Source organism: Pelmatolapia mariae, linkage group LG16_19 (genome assembly GCF_036321145.2).
Source record: "Pelmatolapia mariae isolate MD_Pm_ZW linkage group LG16_19, Pm_UMD_F_2, whole genome shotgun sequence".
Taxonomy (NCBI): Eukaryota; Metazoa; Chordata; class Actinopteri; order Cichliformes; family Cichlidae; genus Pelmatolapia; species Pelmatolapia mariae.
This window is the reverse complement of record NC_086241.1, coordinates 5,076,987-5,098,845: the sequence shown is the minus strand read 5'-3', so window position 1 is coordinate 5,098,845 and position 21,859 is coordinate 5,076,987. Positions and strand designations below refer to the sequence as shown.

General features: G+C 40.2%; 1 protein-coding gene across 2 annotated transcripts in view; it reads right to left on the bottom strand.

Annotated features, from left to right (window-relative positions):
• col18a1a (collagen type XVIII alpha 1 chain a) overlaps nt 1–21,859 on the bottom strand; it is a 77,491-nt gene that overhangs the window by 18,418 nt on the left and 37,214 nt on the right. Inside the window, exons 3-15 of one of the 2 annotated variants that reach the window (XM_063498739.1) lie at nt 16,207–16,748; nt 13,076–13,159; nt 10,667–10,738; nt 5,726–5,786; nt 4,001–4,063; nt 3,046–3,170; nt 1,714–1,740; nt 1,145–1,342; nt 747–773; nt 592–654; nt 390–467; nt 268–318; nt 24–155 (exon numbers count right to left, since the gene is read on the bottom strand). In XM_063498739.1, the coding sequence (XP_063354809.1) occupies nt 24–155; nt 268–318; nt 390–467; nt 592–654; nt 747–773; nt 1,145–1,342; nt 1,714–1,740; nt 3,046–3,170; nt 4,001–4,063; nt 5,726–5,786; nt 10,667–10,738; nt 13,076–13,159; nt 16,207–16,748 (1,523 nt within the window). The remainder of the gene's footprint in view (nt 1–23; nt 156–267; nt 319–389; nt 468–591; nt 655–746; nt 774–1,144; nt 1,343–1,713; nt 1,741–3,045; nt 3,171–4,000; nt 4,064–5,725; nt 5,787–10,666; nt 10,739–13,075; nt 13,160–16,206; nt 16,749–21,859) is intronic. The other variant, XM_063498740.1, reaches the window with a different exon arrangement.

The following is a 21,859-nucleotide window of genomic DNA, read 5'->3' as shown; positions in this document are numbered from 1 at the left end:
CATGCTGTGAGCCTGACACTTACAGGTTTACCAGGTGCCCCATCTTTTCCTGGTGGTCCGAATGCTGCAGAACTCGATGCCGTTTCAGCTGTAGAGGCGCCGGGAAGACCAGGTGGTCCGGGGGGGCCTGGGGGACCTGGTCGCCCAGGTAGACCCTGCATTTAAAAAACAAAACAAAAACATTCATTACATTTAGACTTTCACCTCAATATAAACATATATAAACAAAACCCTGGATAACTAAAGAAGTAATGTTTTTTTTCTCACCCGAATAGATTCCAGATCAGGGAATCCTGAGGCCTCCATATCCTCAAAGGTCTGAAATACATTTGAAATTAGGATACTCTTTTAAAAACAAACATTAAGCACTAAAATCAGCTGAAACTCACAGATCTGAATCCTGGTCCTGGGGGTCCTGGAGGACCTGGAGGCCCCCTCGGGCCTGCATGACCTTCTCCACGGTCTCCCTGTAGGTACAACATTTGTTAAGACAAGGTAGGTCTGCTCAGCACATGTGCACTTTAAATGATTCTTTTTACAGCTTCTGTTTTTTTTTTTTTCCTTTCCTGTTACTCTGTCAGTGTATCTTACCTTCTCTCCTTTGGCTCCAGGGTCTCCTGGGGTTCCAGGGAAGCCTGGAGGTCCTTGAGCACCCTGTATTGAGAAAATCATCATGTTAGGGTACTTGAGATGTCGTGAGATGCCTATTCTGTATTTAAAGTCATACATTATTAAAAACAACTTACAGTTTTTCCATCCTCACCAGGATCACCCTGCAAGATGAATAAAGAATGACATGAGTTAAAAGTCAGACTAGTATGTAAATAAATCAGCTTGGCCACAGATTTTAAATTCAGGGCCCTGTGAGTAGGACGTAGAAGTATCTCACAACAGGAACTACTGACATTCAAGCAAACTGATGTGTTGTCAGATTAATTAGCTTCCTTAGTTTTCTTGTATTTTATCAGTTTGTGTTTTCTCAAGTTTCGGTGCTTTGCGCTCTCTCAGCACTATGTGAAAACAATCAGAATAATATATGTAAACATGCAAACCGTGACAGATACAGTAACGTTGGTTCAACAATAACAGCACATTTGTTGTGTTTGGTGTTTTCTAGTAAGCAAATAATTTTCAGTCCACTAACTGGCTCTCCATCAGCTCCTGCAGGCCCCTGGGGGCCTGGTGCTCCAGGTGGTCCTCTGGGTCCGGGAACTCTTGAAGCAACTGAGCCGTCACTGCCGACTGTATACTCGGGTGCAGGTCCTGGAGAACCAGGGGGCCCCGGGGGTCCAGGTGGGCCTGGCTCGCCCTTTACACCTTTATATCCAAAGCCTGCGCTGCCCTAGAAATGGAAAGCATCATTGCAGGAAAAACTTTGAAATGTAATATTCTCACTGTTTGTCTTTCTAAAGTGCATCTGTAACATTCTTCTCAGTGATAACAACTAGAGAAACGATACAAACAGTTAAACTGGATTTGTAAGGCACTATTTTTGGAGTGTGCCTAACATTTAACAGCTAAAACACTACTTAAGAGCCCAAATGCATCACTGGAAATCTGATGCATGTTAAGAGGTTTGAAGCCGAGTTGTTCACCCAAGGAACCATGAAGAGCAGTCACACCCATTTAATTTTAGTAGTTTATTACATTTGTATTCTTCAGCGACCAAAATCATAGAGCTACAAGTGAGCCAGAGGGAAATCTCTTACTTACCTTTTCTCCCTTTGTCCCAGATTCTCCCTGAAAATAGAAGAGACAGTAAAGCCAATGATGAAACAATTTCTCTATTTAGACCTGAAAAAATAGCAGGCATGAAGCACATCCCCAGTGTCTCATACTGTGGCTGAGGTGGCATCAATAGAAATCAAATCCAGAATCAAAACTACATTCACTTAAAAAAATGCTACACATGATCATATTTCACTTGTTGTGTGTCAGTTTCACAATTTTACCTGTGCATAAATTTAGATCACCTCACTTTGTGCATGTGTCTCGTGGCAGAAGATAATGGGGTCAGTATAGATTCATTTTGATTTTCTCGTTTTCCGTGATCATTGTGCAGTTTGACTTTCACAATTACGAAATAAGAACACAAATGTAGTTTTCTTTCAGAATAAAATAAAAACTATGACGCATGAAGCTGTCTGTCAGAGTGTTTGTTTCTTTGCCTAAAAAATTTTCTAGACTATCAGAAGTTAAGCACCAAACTTGGGACACACGTCCATCTCTGAAGCCCCTGAAGGTTCTCGTCTATGTTGGACATTATTCTATCACCATGATGCCTGGCAACCACTTAGATGCTAAAAACAGCCCATTTTATCCAACAGCACCTTATAAAAGCATCCTGTCATTTTATTTTTACCAACATCTTAACATTTTATTTATATCCACAAATGTTTAATTATATATTATGTTGCCTTGCAAACACAGAGCAATGTGCTAAATGAATTATTTTCAGCATATCAACAACATCTAGCACCTCCCAATGTGATAAAGTACATTAGTTTGCCAGTAGCACAAATAGGCCAATCAACAAAATAGAAGACTGTCAGTAATGTGTTGATATTCCATTAGAAATTTGCTGCTCCCTCTAGTGTTCCTTCACGGTATTTTTACCACATCTTCTTCACTGCTACTCTTATCTTTTCCAACCAACGGTAAGGTTCTTGAAGTGTGGCTCTCAGTAACAGTTTATGTTAAGATAAGGAAAGGATACACTAATGTATGCTTCATTCATCAATGATCGTTTAATGATATAGCACATAGAGGGAGGCCGTGAGAGCGTTTTCATTTAATTTGAGCGCTTAAAACGTGGACAAACATTACAACTAACAAAGCTGACATCAAGAAATGTAAAACAACTTCATAACCCAATATAAAAATAACAATTTTAAGCCAAAACTCACTATTCTACAGACAAACGGTTGTGCTGTCCAAACATGCATCCTTCAGGAAGCCTTAAATAAGAAACTGTTTCAAGCATCACCAGGTAACTACATTTATTTTATCCACCATAAAGGCTGAAACGTGTCTTTGAGTCCAAACCTTTTCTCCACGGGATCCACTCCTTGAGCTGGAGCCAGAGCCTGCTTCTCCCTTCGGCCCAGCTGGACCCCTCTCTCCCTTCTCTCCTCTGTCCCCTTTGTCGCCCTTTTGTCCTTTAGCCTCGACTGGCCCGAGAAAACAACAGCAGAGGGGAGAGTCATTAATATCCTCATGAAAACCTCTCAAAAATGAGTAACGACTGTATCCCACATCCCAAACAATAAACAGGATATTTCCTGCTCCCAAAAGAAGAGGAAGGGGTAAAAGAAAATGACTTTTTGCCTGATGGCGCATGAATCTGTGTGTGTGCACAGCCATAATTTTCAGCCATGTAAAGGTTTAACGGTGGTCACTGAATACCTGCCCACACCCACATGCACAGATACCATGATAATATTCACATGTGACCAGGTTTGACCTCCAACTGTTCTCAGTTTGAATGTGAAGCTGGTCACTTTTAACAGTGCTCACATGCACAGCAAAATGATGCCCACTGCAAGAACATCTTTAATATTCCAGGTTTAAGAAAAAAAAAATAGCTGGAATAAAATAATGCCACAAGAAACTGCATCAGCAGCCCGAGCCAACAGGAAACTATTCCTGCACACTTCTTCAGTTCTCTAATTTGTTTAAGAAATTAAATATTTCTTAAATATTTACTTTTTTCCACTTCCTTGCTCATTCACTCTTAGTTCTTCTAAATTTCTCTGTGAATGTAGTTTTTCAGGGCATTACAGCCATCAATGCCCAAACTTTAACATTTCACCACCGTTAATGAATTCAAAAGCATTTACATATATGCATGCACTCCTGTACCTGTAGCTGTTTGCATGTTTAATCCATGTGAAGTCGTGCTTGATAGCTACACATGCCATAAGCAGAGCATCTTGACAGACAGCAGAAGAGATGCAGGATTTGGATGCTTTGTCTGTGTTTTAAAATCCCCTCAACCCACCTTGTGGCCCGCGAAGGGCAGGGCTGGACTCCACAGAAAGTGAAACGTACTGGGAGTCCCTTGCTGAACACAATATAAAAAGACAGTGTAAATGAAGTTTCCAGAATTCCTCGAGTCAGCTACAAAGTAGTTTTGGGACACAAGCCAAACATTTTGTTCATTAAGCTCTGATAGTAAACAGTTTTTTTGTCCTGTGTGAAAAGTTTTGTTACTGTTTTGTCATCATCAAGCGTGGGTGCAAACCAGAGCCATTAGCAACGTAATGCTTGGACATGATGTGCAGCCTACCTGAAAATGCAACGATAGTTAGGCTTGGGCAGTACTACAGTGAGAGTACACAGAGTGTTTAGTAATGCCAACATCTTTTGGCTGAATTGAAGTAATGTATTATAGCACACTACATAAAAACACCATCAGAGGGCAGTATGTACTAGTAAACAGTCAGCTGAGCTAAGTAAACTGTGAACGACTTTAAGATTAGATGAAGCATAACTAGGAAAGTGTTGATAAACTGGTGATTAAGGTAAGCCAGACAATACAGAAAGCCTGTAGCTTAAGAGGGCAGCACTTTAAAATGACGAAGTGGCCAACATCACTAACTCCTAGGCAGGTGTCCAGATGCAGGCAGCTGTAACAACTCGTAGTCTACTAGGTTTCATATCTGTTAATTCAAGTCACAAAGTGGATCTTGAGACTTTGTTTATGCCATTTGTGCCTTTTAGAGCAGTTTGAAAATGATATAGTTTGCTGTGAGATATAGACCTTTCAAGCAGTTTGTGCTTCAGGCTTGATGACTGAACATGTCGTATTTTATTAGTCTCTTACTCTGCACTACTTTGAGTATGTAAGCGTGTTTTTGGACTGTGCACATACAGTCTAAGCCCTTGATTATACTTTCTACAGCTCAGAGTCGGATCAACAGGGGCCAGAGTGACGTCAATTCTGTCATGAGATGGTGAGCACGTGGGTCCATCAACTGAGACTGTATCCTTAACAGTGTATAATCAAAGTTTAGCTAACAGATTAGCACTTGTTTCTCTCTCAAATAACATTACTCCTGACTCTTAAGAGAGAAAAAAAATCATCATGAGGTTGGCTTTTTCCATCTTTTACACACAAAATTATCAATACTGTGACTTTTGATGATTTCCACTTTCCCCTTTATTAATTAGTACACATACCACTAATGGTGTAGGTTAAGTCTTTAAAATACAGAAGTCAAATTATTATTTATACTAGCAGTATGTGAGATACTACTAGTATATGAGGATACATTGTTCTGAATACATTCTTATATAAATTCATTATGAAAGCATTAAAAAACAAACAAACAAACAAAAAACGCGAAATGACATTTTTGTTGTTCAAATGAGAAATAATTCAGCCTCCATAGTGCATTACTTATGTTGACCACTAGATGGAGACATTTGTCAGCAAATCTGTTCCTAACTAGCCTGGACTGGTTCAGCTATGCACGTTAAACGAATATGACCTCAGTGGCAACATGTGGCGCCATTAAACTCCTCTAGTTACACCCGGCAGGTGAGCCTGTGTCAGCATGTGGAAGTGTAGAGCTTATTTTCCATCTTTGAAAGTAAAATAAATTTATTAAAGACACTGACATTCGCTAGGGGCTGATTCAAAAGAACCTGTAAAAACACGGGGGTTGCATGAAATGATGAACTGAAAATGAATAAATCCAAGTCTGGTGTCACATAAACTCACCAGTCTCATCATTCCTGGTCATCGGTGGGTGCGGAATGGGCCTCAAAGTTGGACGAGCCGTCTGCAGAAAAATAACAACATGACAGACAGAGATGCATATTTAAAAAGGGCAGGAGGTGACATTTGCTGGAAGCTGCACTGATCTTGCTCTAGATTTTATGGCTCAGTTCCCCTCCATCCACTCCGCAGAAGAGCCCTGGAAATAATCCTGCAGCCTGGGAAAAAGTTATCCTTGTTAACATTGACGCCAAACAACCCCAACCAAAATGAGTCATGTTTCGGTACTGCTGTGCCATTCATCTGCATTAATGTTTACAGACTGTGCAGCCAAAGCTCTCTTAATAACTAACAAAACTGTTTCCCAGCTCTACACCAACCCTTTTGAAAAACATGATTGAGTCAACATGTGCTTTCCAAGTTAGAGAACCAGTACCAGATTTTCCTTCATTTACTGGCAAACTGCTTTTGTTGTCAAGTCAACTGTAATTGCCGTTTTTGTGTTAATCGCTGTCAGACGTCTCATGCCTGGGTTCCGTAGCAGACCTCCTCTGCTGACAAGGAACACAATCCACAGTGTGTTCAGTCATGCTGTTGCTGCTGCCTTATCGGTTTGGTATTAATAGAAAAATGCTTTGCGAACACTGTTTGATTAGGAAGCGAATTACACAGTTAGGTCCATAACTTGACAGACAAAAACACAACTTGTGAAGTTTTGCTTCTGTACACCACCACAGTGGATTTTAAGTCAGTTAAAGTGCAGATGTTCAGCTTTAATTCAAGGCAGTTAAAGGTGTTGTTTGATATGTTGAGATATTGCAGACAGACGGAGGCAGTGGCCAAATCAACAATCTGGTACTTCAGTTCAGTAACACCAAAAGGACTGAAAGACCACCGAACACAACTAAAGTGAATGATCGCAGAATTATTTCCATAATTAAGAAAAACAACTCCAACTAAAATACACATCTCTAATAGAAATAGAAATACAGAGAATGTACAACTAGGGACAAACCAGTGGTTATCAGTGATTAGACTTTGAAAACAATCTCTTACCATAATGATAAGAAGAGAAAAGCATGAAGAACAAGAGAAAGAGCTTGTGATCCATGATTTTCTGTCAGAAAGGCTGGAGGTAGTGTTATGGCATGGGTCTATATGTCTATGAAGGATAAATTGTGAAGTGTACAGAGCTATACTCTCTGCTTAGCTGAGACAGAGCTTCACACTGCAAACAGATAACAATCTAAAGCTTACTGCAAAAGCAACCCAAGAGTTTCTCAAGACAAAGAAATCTGATATTTTGGATGGCCAAGTCAGTCACCCGATCTCAACCCCAGAAAGAGCAGACTTTTCAGTTAATAAAGAGCAACCTGAAGGCAGAGAGACCCCACAATTAAGCTACGCGAGCAATAAAGGCTTAGAATTTGGTGTTGTCCATGAATTCTACACTTCAGGCAGTCACTAAATTCAAAGGATTGACAAGGGCAAAGTGCTCGCATACAAGCGTAATTAGACTCATTGTGTCTTTGTTTTTGTCCCTTCAATAGAAAAGTTACGAGCAGGTTTTTTTGGACCAAGAAGAGACAGCATGCAGTCTGCTAACAACCCTGTGTTACTAAAATCAGCGGGCCTTAGAGACACAACAGGAACAATTAAAGGTCAGGTGAGGCGAGGTCAGTAATGTTCCCAAAGCAACAGGAAATAATGCAAATACTCCCTCTCTTTGGCTCATTCTTCACCGGTGACACACCTCTGATGGTCACCTGAGGAATTTGAGCAGGGAGTGGGCTGAAGAATGTAAGAGGGGGGAGCTAAAGGGCCAGAGTGATGCCACTGTTGATAATTAACCAGTTTCCTCTGTGGGACAAACTCCTTCCCACTGCGTTTCACAGCACTGACTATGCCAAGAATCTGGCTGGAGCATTATTGACTCCTCTAAATTGCATCAAAGTGATGGAGAATACCGTACTTGTTCACTTCTTCACCGATCCATCATAGCGGGGGATGTCGGGTGGGAGGCTCATTTAGAACATAGTGTTGATGGATTTGAACCACACAACCCCCTGAATCTAAGAGCAGGTATGCAGCTCCCTCAGCAACGAGCATATCCCACCTCCACAGCAGTTCAGCCTCTTTTTTTTTTCTCCCCTCTTTCTTTTCTGCGCTCTAAAGAATCACAGAGAAACTTCTTAAAATCTGCACATATTTGTGGTTGGCCTGAGGACGAAGGGAAAACAGCCCGAGTGTTTAGAAAATGCAACAAACAGGGTGTTGGGTAACAGAAGAATTAGAATTAGAAAGAAAAAGAAGAAGAAATGATCTAAATAGAAACAATTCACCAAAACAGTGCTACGTCTCATTAAAAACCCAACTGCAAACAAAATGTGAGACACGGTTACAGGTACGATGAAAAAGGAGATTTCTTCAGCAGTTATCTAGAAGGCAACACATTGGAGTAACAGGTCATTTCACAACAGCGATCTCTGCAGATTTTTATCTTCGCCATTTAATCTAATTACATGATTTGGGTTCATTCAGTGTATCAGTCTGAATGTTCACCGTTTTCTCCCTTCTAAATATAAAATTGTGTTTTCACAGGTTCAAGGTTTCATTGCTGAACAGTTGAACCGTTATTTGCATGCTTGCATATCTAAGATAGTTGAAATGGGAGAAACATGTAGAGATAAACCCAGGAATCAAGTCCTCCCGTGAACTTTAGAGAGAAGTGTGCACTTGTTCACATTTAGAATTGATAAAATCCACTGAACTCTTGGCTAACGAAGAACTGTTTCAAGTATTATACTCTTTGGGTTTCATGCTGAAGGGGACACTTCACTCCCAGCTGTGACACCGTTAAGGATGACTGACTCACTCTCCCATCTATCACCGTGAATTCCAGGATGACAAAATGGAAAGTCTCACTTCTACAACTCTCCCTGTCTAACTTGTCCTTGCCCAGACTTGCCTAAATTGCACCAGTTGGACAATTGTGCAGAGTGTAAGTTATACTTTGTGTGAACAGATCATCATCATCAGATGGAAAACACTAGCATGTGGGCATTAAATGCCAGCTGTTGTCTTTTAAATTGCGTTGTATATTATATGATGCTAGTAAAAGTCAGTGAAGGTGGAAAAAAAACCCCTTTGTGAATGCTGCGAGGCACTGAGGCAGTGAATGTAGGCCTGTAATGATGGAGATACTTCCGACTGGAGGTGCCTGCCCTCTCCAACTTTCTTTCCACCCCTGTCAGTTCCTGTACACACGTTTGATTGAGAAACCAGTCAGAATAACAAAGCCTTGAGGCCGGGGGCCTCTAACTTGGATCAGATTGAGTCCAAATTGACATCTGGTTTTTCTAACTCTTCACTATAATTGCGAGTGGGAGTGCATGCGTGCAAGCACAGCGCATGGCAGTGCAGGGTGGAGGACTGTGCTAGCTTCTCAGCCTGCGTGGCTATCTGTGAGGGTGGGAAGATGTGAGTGGGTGACTGTGGAATCTTTGAGAGTGAGAGAGACAGAAACCAGAGTGAGGAAGACAGAAAGACAAAGAGGTTACAGATAGAGAGAGTGACAAAAAGGGAGATGATGGAAGTCACTAAAAGATAGTCGTAGATGATGCATGCGCAGAAGAACATGAGCGTGTGAGTGAACCCAGCAATGTAAAAGTGAGGAAATGTGTGCTAGTTTGTGGGCCATGTTTGATCCATGTTACAAGTTGAACCAGCGATAGCTCCACATACACAGAGCGTAACAGCTCAGAACTTGTGTTGCAACTATTGCTTTTTATTAGGACACCAATAAACAAAAACAAGATCATTTAGAGTAGATTGTGTCTCTAAACCCAGACTAATGGTTCTGAAGCCTCAGCTCGGTTCATGCTAAATTGGACAGACCAGAAGAGGCGTGCTGCTTTGATCTGTGTGTTGATCTTTGTGGTTGCACATGCATGCTTTCTCAAATAAAGTTTTAAATAATACATTTATAAGACACTCCAGTCCAAAAACATCAGATGATGGATTCATAGAAAGAGCTGCCTTAACAGGGACTCTCATGACATGGATGGACCCAGCTGCATGGTCTTGGATTGCAGTTTGTAGCCCTTGTTCTGCTCTGCTGTGTTGCAGCAGATCTCAAGAGGACAACAGGGATTCTTGTGTCTTGGCCAGCTGTCATCTAAAACACTAGAGTTGGAGTTCATCTGACCACAAGACCAGAATGAATGAGCACCAAAGGAACAGTGGCTCAGCAAGCTAGCCGGCCTGACATGACAGGAAGAGCCGAGCTACCCAGTTAGCTGTGAGTGAATGTTTGAAAAAAAAAAAAAAAGGTCAAGACAACTGTCCACTAGTAAATCAGTAAAGCGTCAGTGATAAAGAGATGATTTCCAAATCTAGTTTGCTAACAGCTGACTTACCTGCATCGCAAGTTAAAGTTTATATGTGGAAAACAACAGCAGAAGAGAGCATACCTTGTCATTGTCAATCACCATGTAGCCATGCCTTAAAATGATGCTCTCCTAAAATTTGCTTTGTAAAAGCTCTTTGTCCCTAAATGTATAGGACAGAAGCAGCTCGTGTTCCAGACATCAACTCAGCAGTTTTTAATCTCCCACAGGGGGATGAGTGGTCACTCACTTATATCGAGTAATCTGAGACATCAGTGGTATATTCAACACTGAGTTTACAGAAGCACAGTCTGCTGCACACACTCCGTGTCCGTGTCTTACTTGATCACCGGCTTGAATCCTCATGATGTATTAATGCATTCTTGTGCATGTTTGATCCACAACTTTAAAGCAAACTCATTAGCATGTTTACAACAGTGTATTGAGAGGAACAAGCAAAATAGCAGTGCAGTCAATCAAGCAGAATGCAAAGTGACAAAGATAAACCTTCATAGGAAATAAAGAAACTCGAGAATACACAAAAGATGTTGCATACCGTCCATGTGTGTTTTTCCGTGCCTGGTCTTGGGGGTCTGGTTTCCACATAACCACTTCCTTCCCCTGAAGCCTGAGGAGACCGATCATACATTTTTACACTTCATTTTATTGTTAACAAGACCACGCTCTTGGTTTTATTCAGTGCTCTGACCATTATAAACCTGAAAATGTCCTTTTAACTGTGTGCAAAGAAATGTTCTGATCTGTGGGAGAGTTTTAATAAAATATGTGTGCATATATATTTTAAGACCAGAAGCTCTTTCCTTCCTGCGCTCTCAGTCACAGCGTATGTGGCCTCTTTTGCTCGACCGTGTTGTGTTTATTGTCGTAAATCTAGTATTTGTGTTACCTTCTTGGCTAGGTTCCATGTTACACAGAATTTATGTCTGCATTAACACCAGTAAGTCAAAGGCATACATATTTGCTATACTAATTTAGAGAAAGAAGCTTTCATACAGTAAACTCCCATTACGTTCAACCTTTCTTGATATATCAGTGTATTTGATGTGTTGACAAAACATAGAAACAGCTGTTAGGTTGCCATTGGAGATAAAAGGCACATCCTGAAATGGGAAACCTGTGATTTCCCCCATCTAATTCAAACAACATCTAAAAGATTTGATGACAACAAGCAGTAAAGTCACAAACTTTATTCTGTCAGTAAGGACATGGTTTTGGTGGTCTGGGTGAGCAGAACAGCTGTGAATGTTTTACTAAATAACAGTTAAGGCTGCTGGTGGGCTGCGGCGAGGCACCTGTGTTTGCGTCTGGGTGGTCAGGGTCAGCGGTGCAAAGGCTGCTCTCAGACTTACAGCTCTTACAGATTTACTGGTGGTTTTAACCCTATGATGCCCTTTGTATCATATTTGATACATGAGTTTCTGAGACCTCTATCTCATCAACATGATTAATACTTGCCATAATTTCAAAATGTTATGGACAAAACTATGGACTAATAAAATTAACATTGTTGTTAACAAAAACACCCGATGTATCAAATACGACACAAAAAACATATAATAAAAATATATAACACACAACATGATATAGCAAAAAAAAAATGTGGATTTTGTTATAAGGTTAATAAACATCTCAGTTCCAAAAAAATCAGAATTTTCTGGCTATTTTTTGATGGGTAGGGTCTTACTGGTTTAAGTGAAGTTGCATACTGAACTAAAGCATCAGTTTTAAGTAAAATGGCATCACTTGTGTTACTTTAGGATATCTCTTCCACGATTTGGCTGTTGTTATTTCCTTTAAAGTCACGATTAACTGATTCAAAATAAATCATTAGCATTGGCTATGTCGATGATTAGCTGTCCATTCTTCTGCACACACATGCTGCTGGCTATAACTAAAAAAAAGATATCATGGAACAAAATCCCTGATTTCAGACTGTGGTAAACATAATGTAGCAACTTAATTTAGGCCAGTTTGCCAGTTACAAAAATTACTCCAGAGACAGTTTTATCTAGTTAGCTAGCTAATTATCCCTGATATTAGTGGTTAAAAGATATAAGTGGTTAAAAGCTGGGACGTTTCATTTTTTAACTGGGATTCAGCACGTCCTTTAAAAAATTCTAATGTGCAATTATCTGAATTTGAAGCCTTGAAAATTACTTAAAACTTTTTATTACAGATCTTAAACATGGATCGGATTGGATTACTTTTACAAAGTGGAATTATCGTCAGCTTAATTTTTTTTTTAAGCCATACTGTCCAAACTATAAAGGTAGCTGCAAAATGACAAAAAGCGCAAATGCAAACTGTGCAGCCTGTTTAAATTTTATCACATACACATAGCATACTTTTGGCTTCCTCCTTATTCAAGAGTCGTCACAACAGGTAGCAACGTATATTTGATTTGGCAGATTTCTACACAAGGTGGACTTAGTGATCGAACACCAAAAATACTTGGGTGTACTAAGTAAATGTGTAGACCACTGCAGTATGTAGCCACTATTGTGCACACATAGCTAATGCTGGTAGCATTGCATTTATCTAATATAAGTTGAATCTGGTTTGAGCACAGCACCCTTTTTGTAAAAAAATCAAACTACTCATACAGTTTTAGAGGAAAACTTACGATCAAATAATATTATACTGATATTTGTGGCACTTTGCACCATGCATAACTTTGAGTGCATGATGCCAGGTTAGTTTGCAGGCCAATATTAACGTTGTCACCCAGAGTCACCTTTCCTTGGAGTTTAACATCCACATCATACACAATGTTTAAACTGGCATTCTTTTGACTAGTCACCAACCTGGAAATATAGAAGTCTATGTGAAAACTGAAGCTTTACCTCTGTAAACATTTTCCTGACGAGTTTATGCCATATGTCCAGTGAGTTCAGTCACATGTAGTAAGTCTTATCCATTATGTATGTGATAAGTTGTTACTCACCATGTCTGAGTCATCTTCATCCTCCTCACAGTGCCTGTTGGCAGCAAAGGGATCTCCCACCACCCTCAGCTCACCGATCTCACCCTGTTGCAAAACATGAACATGATATTTAAATGTTTGATGATATTAAGAACAGTACAGCTCTTCTTCTCACATATACAACATGTACTGCTGCCAGAACATGTATGCTTTTTCTTTTTCAGCAGTGCTTTGATTTAATTATATTTCTCAGGGAATTCCCCCTTCCACAAAATCAGAGGGGCTATTGATGTCTCTGTCTGTGAAGTACCACTATCTGTGCCTCAAACACACCATCTGATACATGTTCCCACACAGGACACTCACGCAGATAGCATTTTTACCGTCTTCCTGCCTATGAAAGGCCCATTAGCTGTGCATGTCGAGGTGGTCTCTCTGCTGTGGCATTATTTGAAGTCGACCCTTCTTCAGGACACATTTATGTCCCAAGAAAAAGAGTCAAATGGATTTTTTAAGAGAACTTTGAAGATAAAGAGCTCTTTGACATTTTAACCCAGTCTTTCCACAGACCTTTAAGGCCTATTCAGTAACATTTCCATACAGTAGATGTCCCTTTTAATCTTTACTGCTTCAGATCTTCACAATAAATCTTAGATTTTGTTCACATGAAGGTCAAAACTTGTTACTACAGCATGTGTTTTCTGATGAAGAATAATAAGAAAAGGATAACTTAAAATACTTCTAAATCCTCCTTTAGAATGGAATGTCCATTTTCGAAATGCAAAATATAAATATTTAGATGTTTGCAAGAGCTTGCCAAGTCTTGATTTGATTAAGGAAATTAAATTCACAAGACCTCTGGAGCCCTAGGGCCATGCTCAGGTCAACACATAACACATGGGGGGAAAAAAGTCCTCAGATTATTAAAAAAAAATTGCTTTAGGATAACTTTTAATAATAAGCAGTTGAGAAAACGTCCTCCTGCTTAAACATCCAACCATCAGAAAATATTTTAAAGGGGATTTGTGCCAAAAACCTGAAGCAGAGTATAGCAGCGTTAAAAAGTGGTTTTCAGTAACATATGCAGCTATCGTCAGTCATCAAAAAAAGACTGAAACTAGTGTGATTTTCCAACTGGGAGGTGGCTAGAGATTTTAGGGGTTTTAACCAGATGGGACGTAGTCGTTTGAAAAAAAAAAAATACATATTTAAATAAAATTCTATCTTGTGTCATCATTTATGTAACAATTTTATTAAATAGATGCTTTTAGCAAATGGATGTGTTAGACAAATTATGTTGAATATGGAGCAGTAGTTATCGTAGATGGTATATGTATGCACAATGCTGTCATGCTTTTCAGATATATTTCAAAGTCAGTTCAAAGTACTTAAGGTGGAAGAGTTTTATTTCACATTAACAACACTGAAAGTGTGATCCTTTTTAATAAGGTCCTGAAATGCATGTCACCATTTTCTTTGAGAAGACAAACGGATGAGAGCATTGTATAAATACCTAAGCTAACTTAGCTCCTTGGCAACCATGCTAACATTTCAGTCTGTTCTGACAAGAAATAACGCAAAAATTTTAAATAAATAGCTGCTGGATAGTGTAGTGGTAAGACTACACACCTTTGGAGCGGGAGTTGTAAGTTCAAATGTTCTACTAGTAGACTTCTAGTATCCAGTAAGGGTCCTGGCTAGATCCCCCATGCTAAAATCAAGCCCTAGAATGGCGCAGCTACGTCTGCAGCTCAGACACAAGCATTTCATTACAAGTTGTACTATGTATGTGACAAATAAAATTTGAAATAAATAAAACATTCATGTTGGTGTTCATTTCAAATACCTTGAACTTTTAAAGAAAGAAGTGGTGCAGCATCTACCAAAAACAACCATGGCACAGATTGGGTATCAAGAATCATGTAAATCTGCTGATGTTGGTACGGACTATTACATTTCTGGTACTTTGATGTCCGTGCCCAAAGCACTGTTCAAACATGATTGGTCAATACCACAACAGAGCGAAACCAGAAAGCTTCCAATATACAAGTCTGAGAGCAGTCTGGGATGAAGCTGAAAACAGTGCCCATATTAGGCAAATCATTTTTCCCTTTTTCTACATTTCTTTTCCATTTCATTTTATTTTCTATCAGTTTCCAGGGGAACGTAGGAGATTCTGTCAGTCTTGATGGATGTAACCTTAAAAAAAGTGGAAACTGGGAAGAAAATGATTCGCTTATACTTATATTTGTCTATTAATATAAGGCCATGCATGACTTTCATGAGTGTTGTCTATTAAGTGTTGAAATTCAAATCTAAAAAGCTTCCATTTTTTATTTTCCAAAAACAAAATTGCACAAATTAAAGATTGTTCCACACCCAAAAGGGTTTGGTTGAATTTTCAAGGCTCAAAGATATAAATCTTTTCAGCGATTTTAATCACAACTGTTACTAAAGAGTGCATAAGTGCATTACATGGATATAAAACAATCACTCTGCAATGATTGATTGAGGTCTCAAGTATGAAAAATAACTTAAGCAACTCAGTTTTTGCCTAAAAGGTTTGTCCCTGACAAATTACTCAGTTCTTATATGGAGTTCTTCTTTTGCTTTTTGTGTTGATAAACTTAAAATAATTGCATGCTCAGAGGCAGAATGAAAAATGATCACTGGCTGTTTTCTCCGTGTAATTAGCCATGGTTGAACTACTGCAACCCCTGCAGCTAAGGCCGCCAGTTGTGGTGGCCAACCGCTGAGATGTACACCAGTCAAACGACTGGCACTAATTACATCACTACTGTGAGGTCTTCCAATTATTTGTAGAATCTACAGATGATGGTGACGCGATACAGACATTAATGTTTTGGTTTGGAGTAGGCAATTTGAGCAATTGGATCACATGAGAGTTATTCAGCCAAAATGTTTCACAGGATAATAACAACCGTGAAAAATCAAAACACTGATCTGCACCTTTCCAAGACTTCACGCAGCAGGAATCCGGTCTCTAAGTTAATGTTGGTTGTATGAAGCTTTAGTTTAGGAATGCAACAGTCTGATTTACTCGATGCACAATCGACAGATAGTTCTTTACCTGTCATGAAAGGATATAAAATAAATGTGTTGGTTAAAAAGGTAAAAGCCTGTTTACACACCAGGAACTTATCAGGATCAGCTCCTCCAGCCTGCCCAACAAAGACGCCAGCACCACTCTCCAGCTCCATGTTCTCCGCTGACCTCTCGATGTGCACCACCTGAGGGTCTGTGTCACAGTTGAAGTAGAATAGCACCTTGTCGTCCATCACTGCGAGAGAAAAACGGGTCCAGGTGTCCGTCATAGAGGGCACGAGGAACCTGGCTGCCTCAAAGGACCGAGCTGACTTGGGCTTGGTGTAGTACAGAATGACATTTTGGTTGTTGTCCTGCACGGCTGACAGTTTAACTCCCACATGCATGATACTCTGCCGAGCATCCGTGATGGAGAAGATGACCCCGCCCTGGTTAGTGGTGGGTTTCAGGTTGAACATGAGGGAAAACTCTCGGAAAAATGGGTTCGGGAGGTGGGCGCGTGCCAGCTGGCCCGTATTGGCATCTGGTCCAAAGACAAAACTAGGGGTGTTGTCTGGTCCGTAGATTTGTGTGATCTCACTTGGAGGAGGATCTCCAATCAGTTGTAGCAGGGAGACTCCACTGTCTTCTAAAGGGAGAGAAACAAGATGTCAGGCCACAGTGAGCATAAAACAGCAGAGGTTTAAAGGGAGGGCAGCATGGCAGAGTAGGGGTTAGACCAGGAGGCTGTTGGTAGGTGACAAAATGTGGATGTTTGTGATGGAGGCAGGACGGGTACTTGCACTAACTGCAGCTGAATCAGTCACAATGCCCTTTGTAAAGAAATGTATGTGAGAATGTAAATGGTACCACATCTGCTTTTAGCGAACCGTGTTTTTTTCCTAGAAACCCGGGGAAAGCAGCTACTCTCAAGGGACCACAAACAAACAAGTGATTTTATTACTTGAAAATATGGAAAGTGTGTTAAATCCAAAACATCTGCAAAAAAGGGAAAACACGAGGCAAAAAAGAGTAAGAAAAGAAACACTTTCTCAGACGTTGTAAGTCCTGCACACCAAAAGCAAGAACTTCCTAAAGTAAGAAAGAAAGAAACCTCGTCAAGGTTTATCCTCTACTCGTGCACAGTGTAAGTAGATGAAAAGCCTGCTGCAGACTATGGAACAGATGGATATTTATGCATCATTCCTGAAGACACTGACAAAAAAAAAAAAAAAACCACGCAAAACTTTTCAAACTTGCATGACATCTGCTAGATGTCATGACTTGGGGCACTGCAGGGACCAACAGCTGGGCCTCCGGCATGTCTGTGCTGACAATTCCATCACCCTGGGCGACACTGGCAAAGTCGGTGCATAATTTAAAGTGTTTAAGAAAGGCAAAAAAACACAAAGAGCAATGTGTATTCATGCACATGCACTGTGGACACAGATTGTGATGTACTGACATCAAACCAAACCTCTGCTCTTTGATCCCCCCCCTCAAAAAAGAAAAAAATGTTTCCATGTGTTAAAAACAGAATGACCAAAATGACTGTTTTTGGACAACATGTGATGCATTTCTGATTCTTTGAAGAAATGCTTTGGTTTACCACCTGGTGACTAACGAGCGAGCTCTATCGCTCAGTTCAAAGCCTCTCCACTGCCCTGAGTGCTGGAGATCAATTGGATCAGCAGTTGGCTGCGTCGAGAGCCTAAACACACGAGATATTTTATCTGAGCCAAAGATCCCGCTCTCTTCAGTACCATCATAAACACCAGTCTGAATATTCTGCTCGCTATCGGAGGACTGCAGATGCATTTATTTGAATCTGCGCTAACAGAGAACCCAGTCAAGCTGCAACAGGGCGGCAAAAAAATACCTTCCATTGTGCCGTTCCTCTCTGCACCAATCAGACTTCTAAAGCAGATTTATCAGTAAGCGGATGAGACCATTAATAGATGTACACTCACATACATATATGCATGTCAACAGACATATAAGTAAAGTCCAAAGACTGATAAATATTTTACTCGAGCTTGGGAAACACTTTTAGTCATATCCAAAGTTGCTATATTTAGAAGGTTAGAGGCCATATTACAAGCCAACACATCAAAACTAATAATTAAATTTACGGTCCCAAAACAATCAAAACTTCAGTATAACCTATCTAAATTAAAAAAGAAAGGGAAACAAATTACCACAGGATGACACAACGACCTCCGGGTTCAGAATAACTCAGACATAGGTCACTGACTGTCGTTTGCACCCGGCTGACCAGATATTTACTCTGATAAAATCAGAATGAGGCACCTTGAGGGTCCCTTCAGTGGGCATGTGCTGACATGTCTGATCTTGGCTCGCTGTCTTGTGCATAATCTGCCAAAGGAGGTTTTAAAAAAGGTAAAAACCTTGTAATAATTCAAAGGGGAAATTCATCATTTGGGGAATTGTAAATCCTTCTGCTTTGGGGGCTGAAGCAGTTGGAAGTTGAAGTTTTAATGCAGCCACAGTGCATAACTGAACATGCAATGTATTTTTTCTGCAAGCAAAGTGGAGAGAATGATTTGATTTGTGTGCAAATTAAAATGAAAGGTCTGTAATAAGGTGGAATGCTAGGCGGATTGCGTACACAGATCCTGGTTGTCCTTCAGCATGTAGCATTCCTCTGCAGTGCAAACTGAGGATATGACCTCACCGTCTACTCCTCACAATTTCTCTTTCACCTGGATTTCAAGCATCTGATTTTGATTCCTTCAACAAATAAAAAGCCGACATGCTGTTGGAACGTGCACGGACTCGAGCTTTCCAAACCCCTAATTAGCAAAACATCTCACCTATTAGCCATCAGCTACACCGACCAGATGTGCACTGTTTTTAGCCATGCTTAGAACTGACCAAAGAAGGTATCTCCATTTACAGCCTGATGCAACTGTGATGCAACTGTGCTTAATGCCATTTCGAGACTTAAAATGTCATCTTCAGATCTAAAGCTGATTGAAAGGTTTGACCTGCTTTAGGATTTCGGAGGAATGCTTTTACTGAATCGGGTTTAGTGTGTCTGCATTGTCAGCAAAGAGCCAACCAGCCATTCCATCTCGGACATCAAAAGTTGTAGGGGGCCTCAGAGAGGTCACCATTAGCATTTTAAGTGCAATCTCAATTCAGGTTTTCTTAAACAGCTTTTGTTAAACGCTGACAGCTTCAAGGTCAGTTGGGAATAGAAAAGATCTGTGATGAATGGAGCACTGCAGGGTTTACGGTGCTAGTTTGTCTTGTCAGGAAGACCGCTTACTGACTCCTTTTCATTTCCTCACATTTCAAGACGGTGTAGCAGACTTTGTGGTACCCTGTTGATAAAGCTGTATATACACTGTCAGCTGTATGCACAGCTTTGGAGAGCACAAGATCCTGTATAAACCATGGGAAAACATTCAAACATCTGGACAGTGAGAAACTGTGCGGCTTTTCCCAACTAAACTCCATCACCATTTAAAACATCCCTTGAGGCCTGCTGAGACGAGGGCAACGATCTCTCCCCTCAGTCTACAGAAGGCGGGGCAGCGGTCTGACCCTGTGTTTGGAGTGTCAGAGTTCATCTCTGAAAGCTGAAATTACAGTCCCATGATTTTTTTCACCATAATCCTTGTGCATCTGCAGCATGAATCATATATGTGAAGCAATTCTCAGCCAATTTAAAGTAAAGCAAATTCATTTTGCTCACATGATCACATGATTAGTGGAACCAAGTTTAAAATAAGCTACACTGTTGCTTAAAACAGTATAATATTTGTTTTAATCTTCTTCTTGTCAAGGATGTGTGATACTCTGAGAACTTTGAAAAAAGTCTAAAGTTACATGAATATAGAAAAAATGTAGTTTTAAGAAATAAAAACTAAACACTGATTTTTTTTAAAGAAATAAATAATAAAGTCCCTTCCGTGCTGCAGTCCACTTTTTTTTTTTTAAATCGAATGCTCAGAGCAAACCCACATCACAGTCCAGGAAGGAGATTTCATCCTGGCTCAACCTGAAGACTAAACTGTAATTCTTAAACCACAAAAAGGAGCACGAGTCTACCGCCAGCTGTGAAATTCACTCTTTGGAGAAGAGCTGAGTTCTCTACCTGTGAAGTAACATTTTTTTAGGCAATACACCCCCTTGGCCCATGCTGCTGTGTTCACAGATGTGTTTTTAACTACAGAAAGAAAAAATGCAAATGCGTCTATACAAATGGCAGAGACAGCACCTCAAACATACACAGGATATAACAGCTGAACATCTGTATCGATGTCCGTTTCAGCTTGATGTTGATGGGACAGTTTAAGCCAACGTATTGGCCTTCTTGACTATGACATATGAGCCCATCAGAAGAAAAGGCATTTATGGATATAATATTGAATTAGCTAAATGTTCAAATATGGCGTGATTAGGATCTAAATGGTTACCAGTACAGAATTTCACAATTACATCACTCTGGTAAAGCATTAAAAACTTTAAGAACTTAACCAACTTAAAACATCCCGGTGCTTTTGTTCTTTTCTGTTTTTGCAACACAGCCTCATTTTCATTTTGTACTACTGCAACACAAACCAGAGGGGGCAACGGGTTTCTGCCAGCAAAGAAGTCAGACCACACTGTGCCCATAATTGGCACCCTCCTGAGAGCCAAGTCAAAAGGATTCCCTGGCAGGCAGTGTAGTGAAGGACTGCAGCCAGCTTTGGACCTTCCTCTTGTCATAAGATAAAACATCAGTCTCAGCTCAGTAGAACCATGGTGTTACAAAACATACAGAACACCAAAGAAGGTACACTAGCTAAAAAACATAAGCTAAAATGTTCACAGACATTTAAGTAGCATTAAAAAAAACGTAACATGTAGGTCTGTCAGCACAGCCCAGATAGCTTGGAATTTCCAATTAAAACTCCAATCTGCTAGAAATTAATGCGGTTTAATATTAAATATTAACTAAGCTTGACCTCCAGAGCCTTTCATGGTTGACTGCTCATCTTTCAAACTGGGAAGAGACAACCATGCAAATCATCACTAAAAAGGCCAAAAAGCAAAACAATCTCCCTTCCCACCACTCTCAAAGGTAGAAGGATCACATCCGACAGAACCCACATGAATCTCCCACTTGGATGCATCAAGACTGCAGTCAGTAATTTTAGTGTATAAACTGTTCCTTTGTGTTTTTCAACCCATGCCAGTGGGTCTGTCTTCAATTCACCCAAAATATCAACTCACAAAGATGGCAGTATGTCATGAAACATTTGCATTACAAGTTATATTTGCATGACGTAGGAGTGTGCTGGTTTAAGGCCAAAGACAAAATAGAGAGTACGACTGCCCTCCTCCCAAACTTGAAATAGTGGAAAGTGCCTGAGGCTTCTCATATACTACATGTAAGGGTTCTGATCAGAAGTTGAAAGGCTTGTAAGCGGGTGGGCACAGTCTGAGAGAAAGATACTGGGCAAATAAACTGAGAAATAAAGCACTTTTGGCTTTAAAATATTTTCTTGGCCAATTACAGTATGTGTAACCTTAAGCGTGAGCAGAGGTTGCTGCAGTGAGAAAAAGGAAGAGACATATTTAATTATTAGGAAGAATATAAAATCAGTAGGCAGTTGTTTACAGGCAGCGTATAGTAGAATTTAAAGTTTATTAGATATCCTTAGGACTTAGGGCTGAGGAGACCTTATAGGTGCAGTAGTAACTCTATAGCAGAGCAATGCTTTTCATCACATCTATTCAGCCATCACT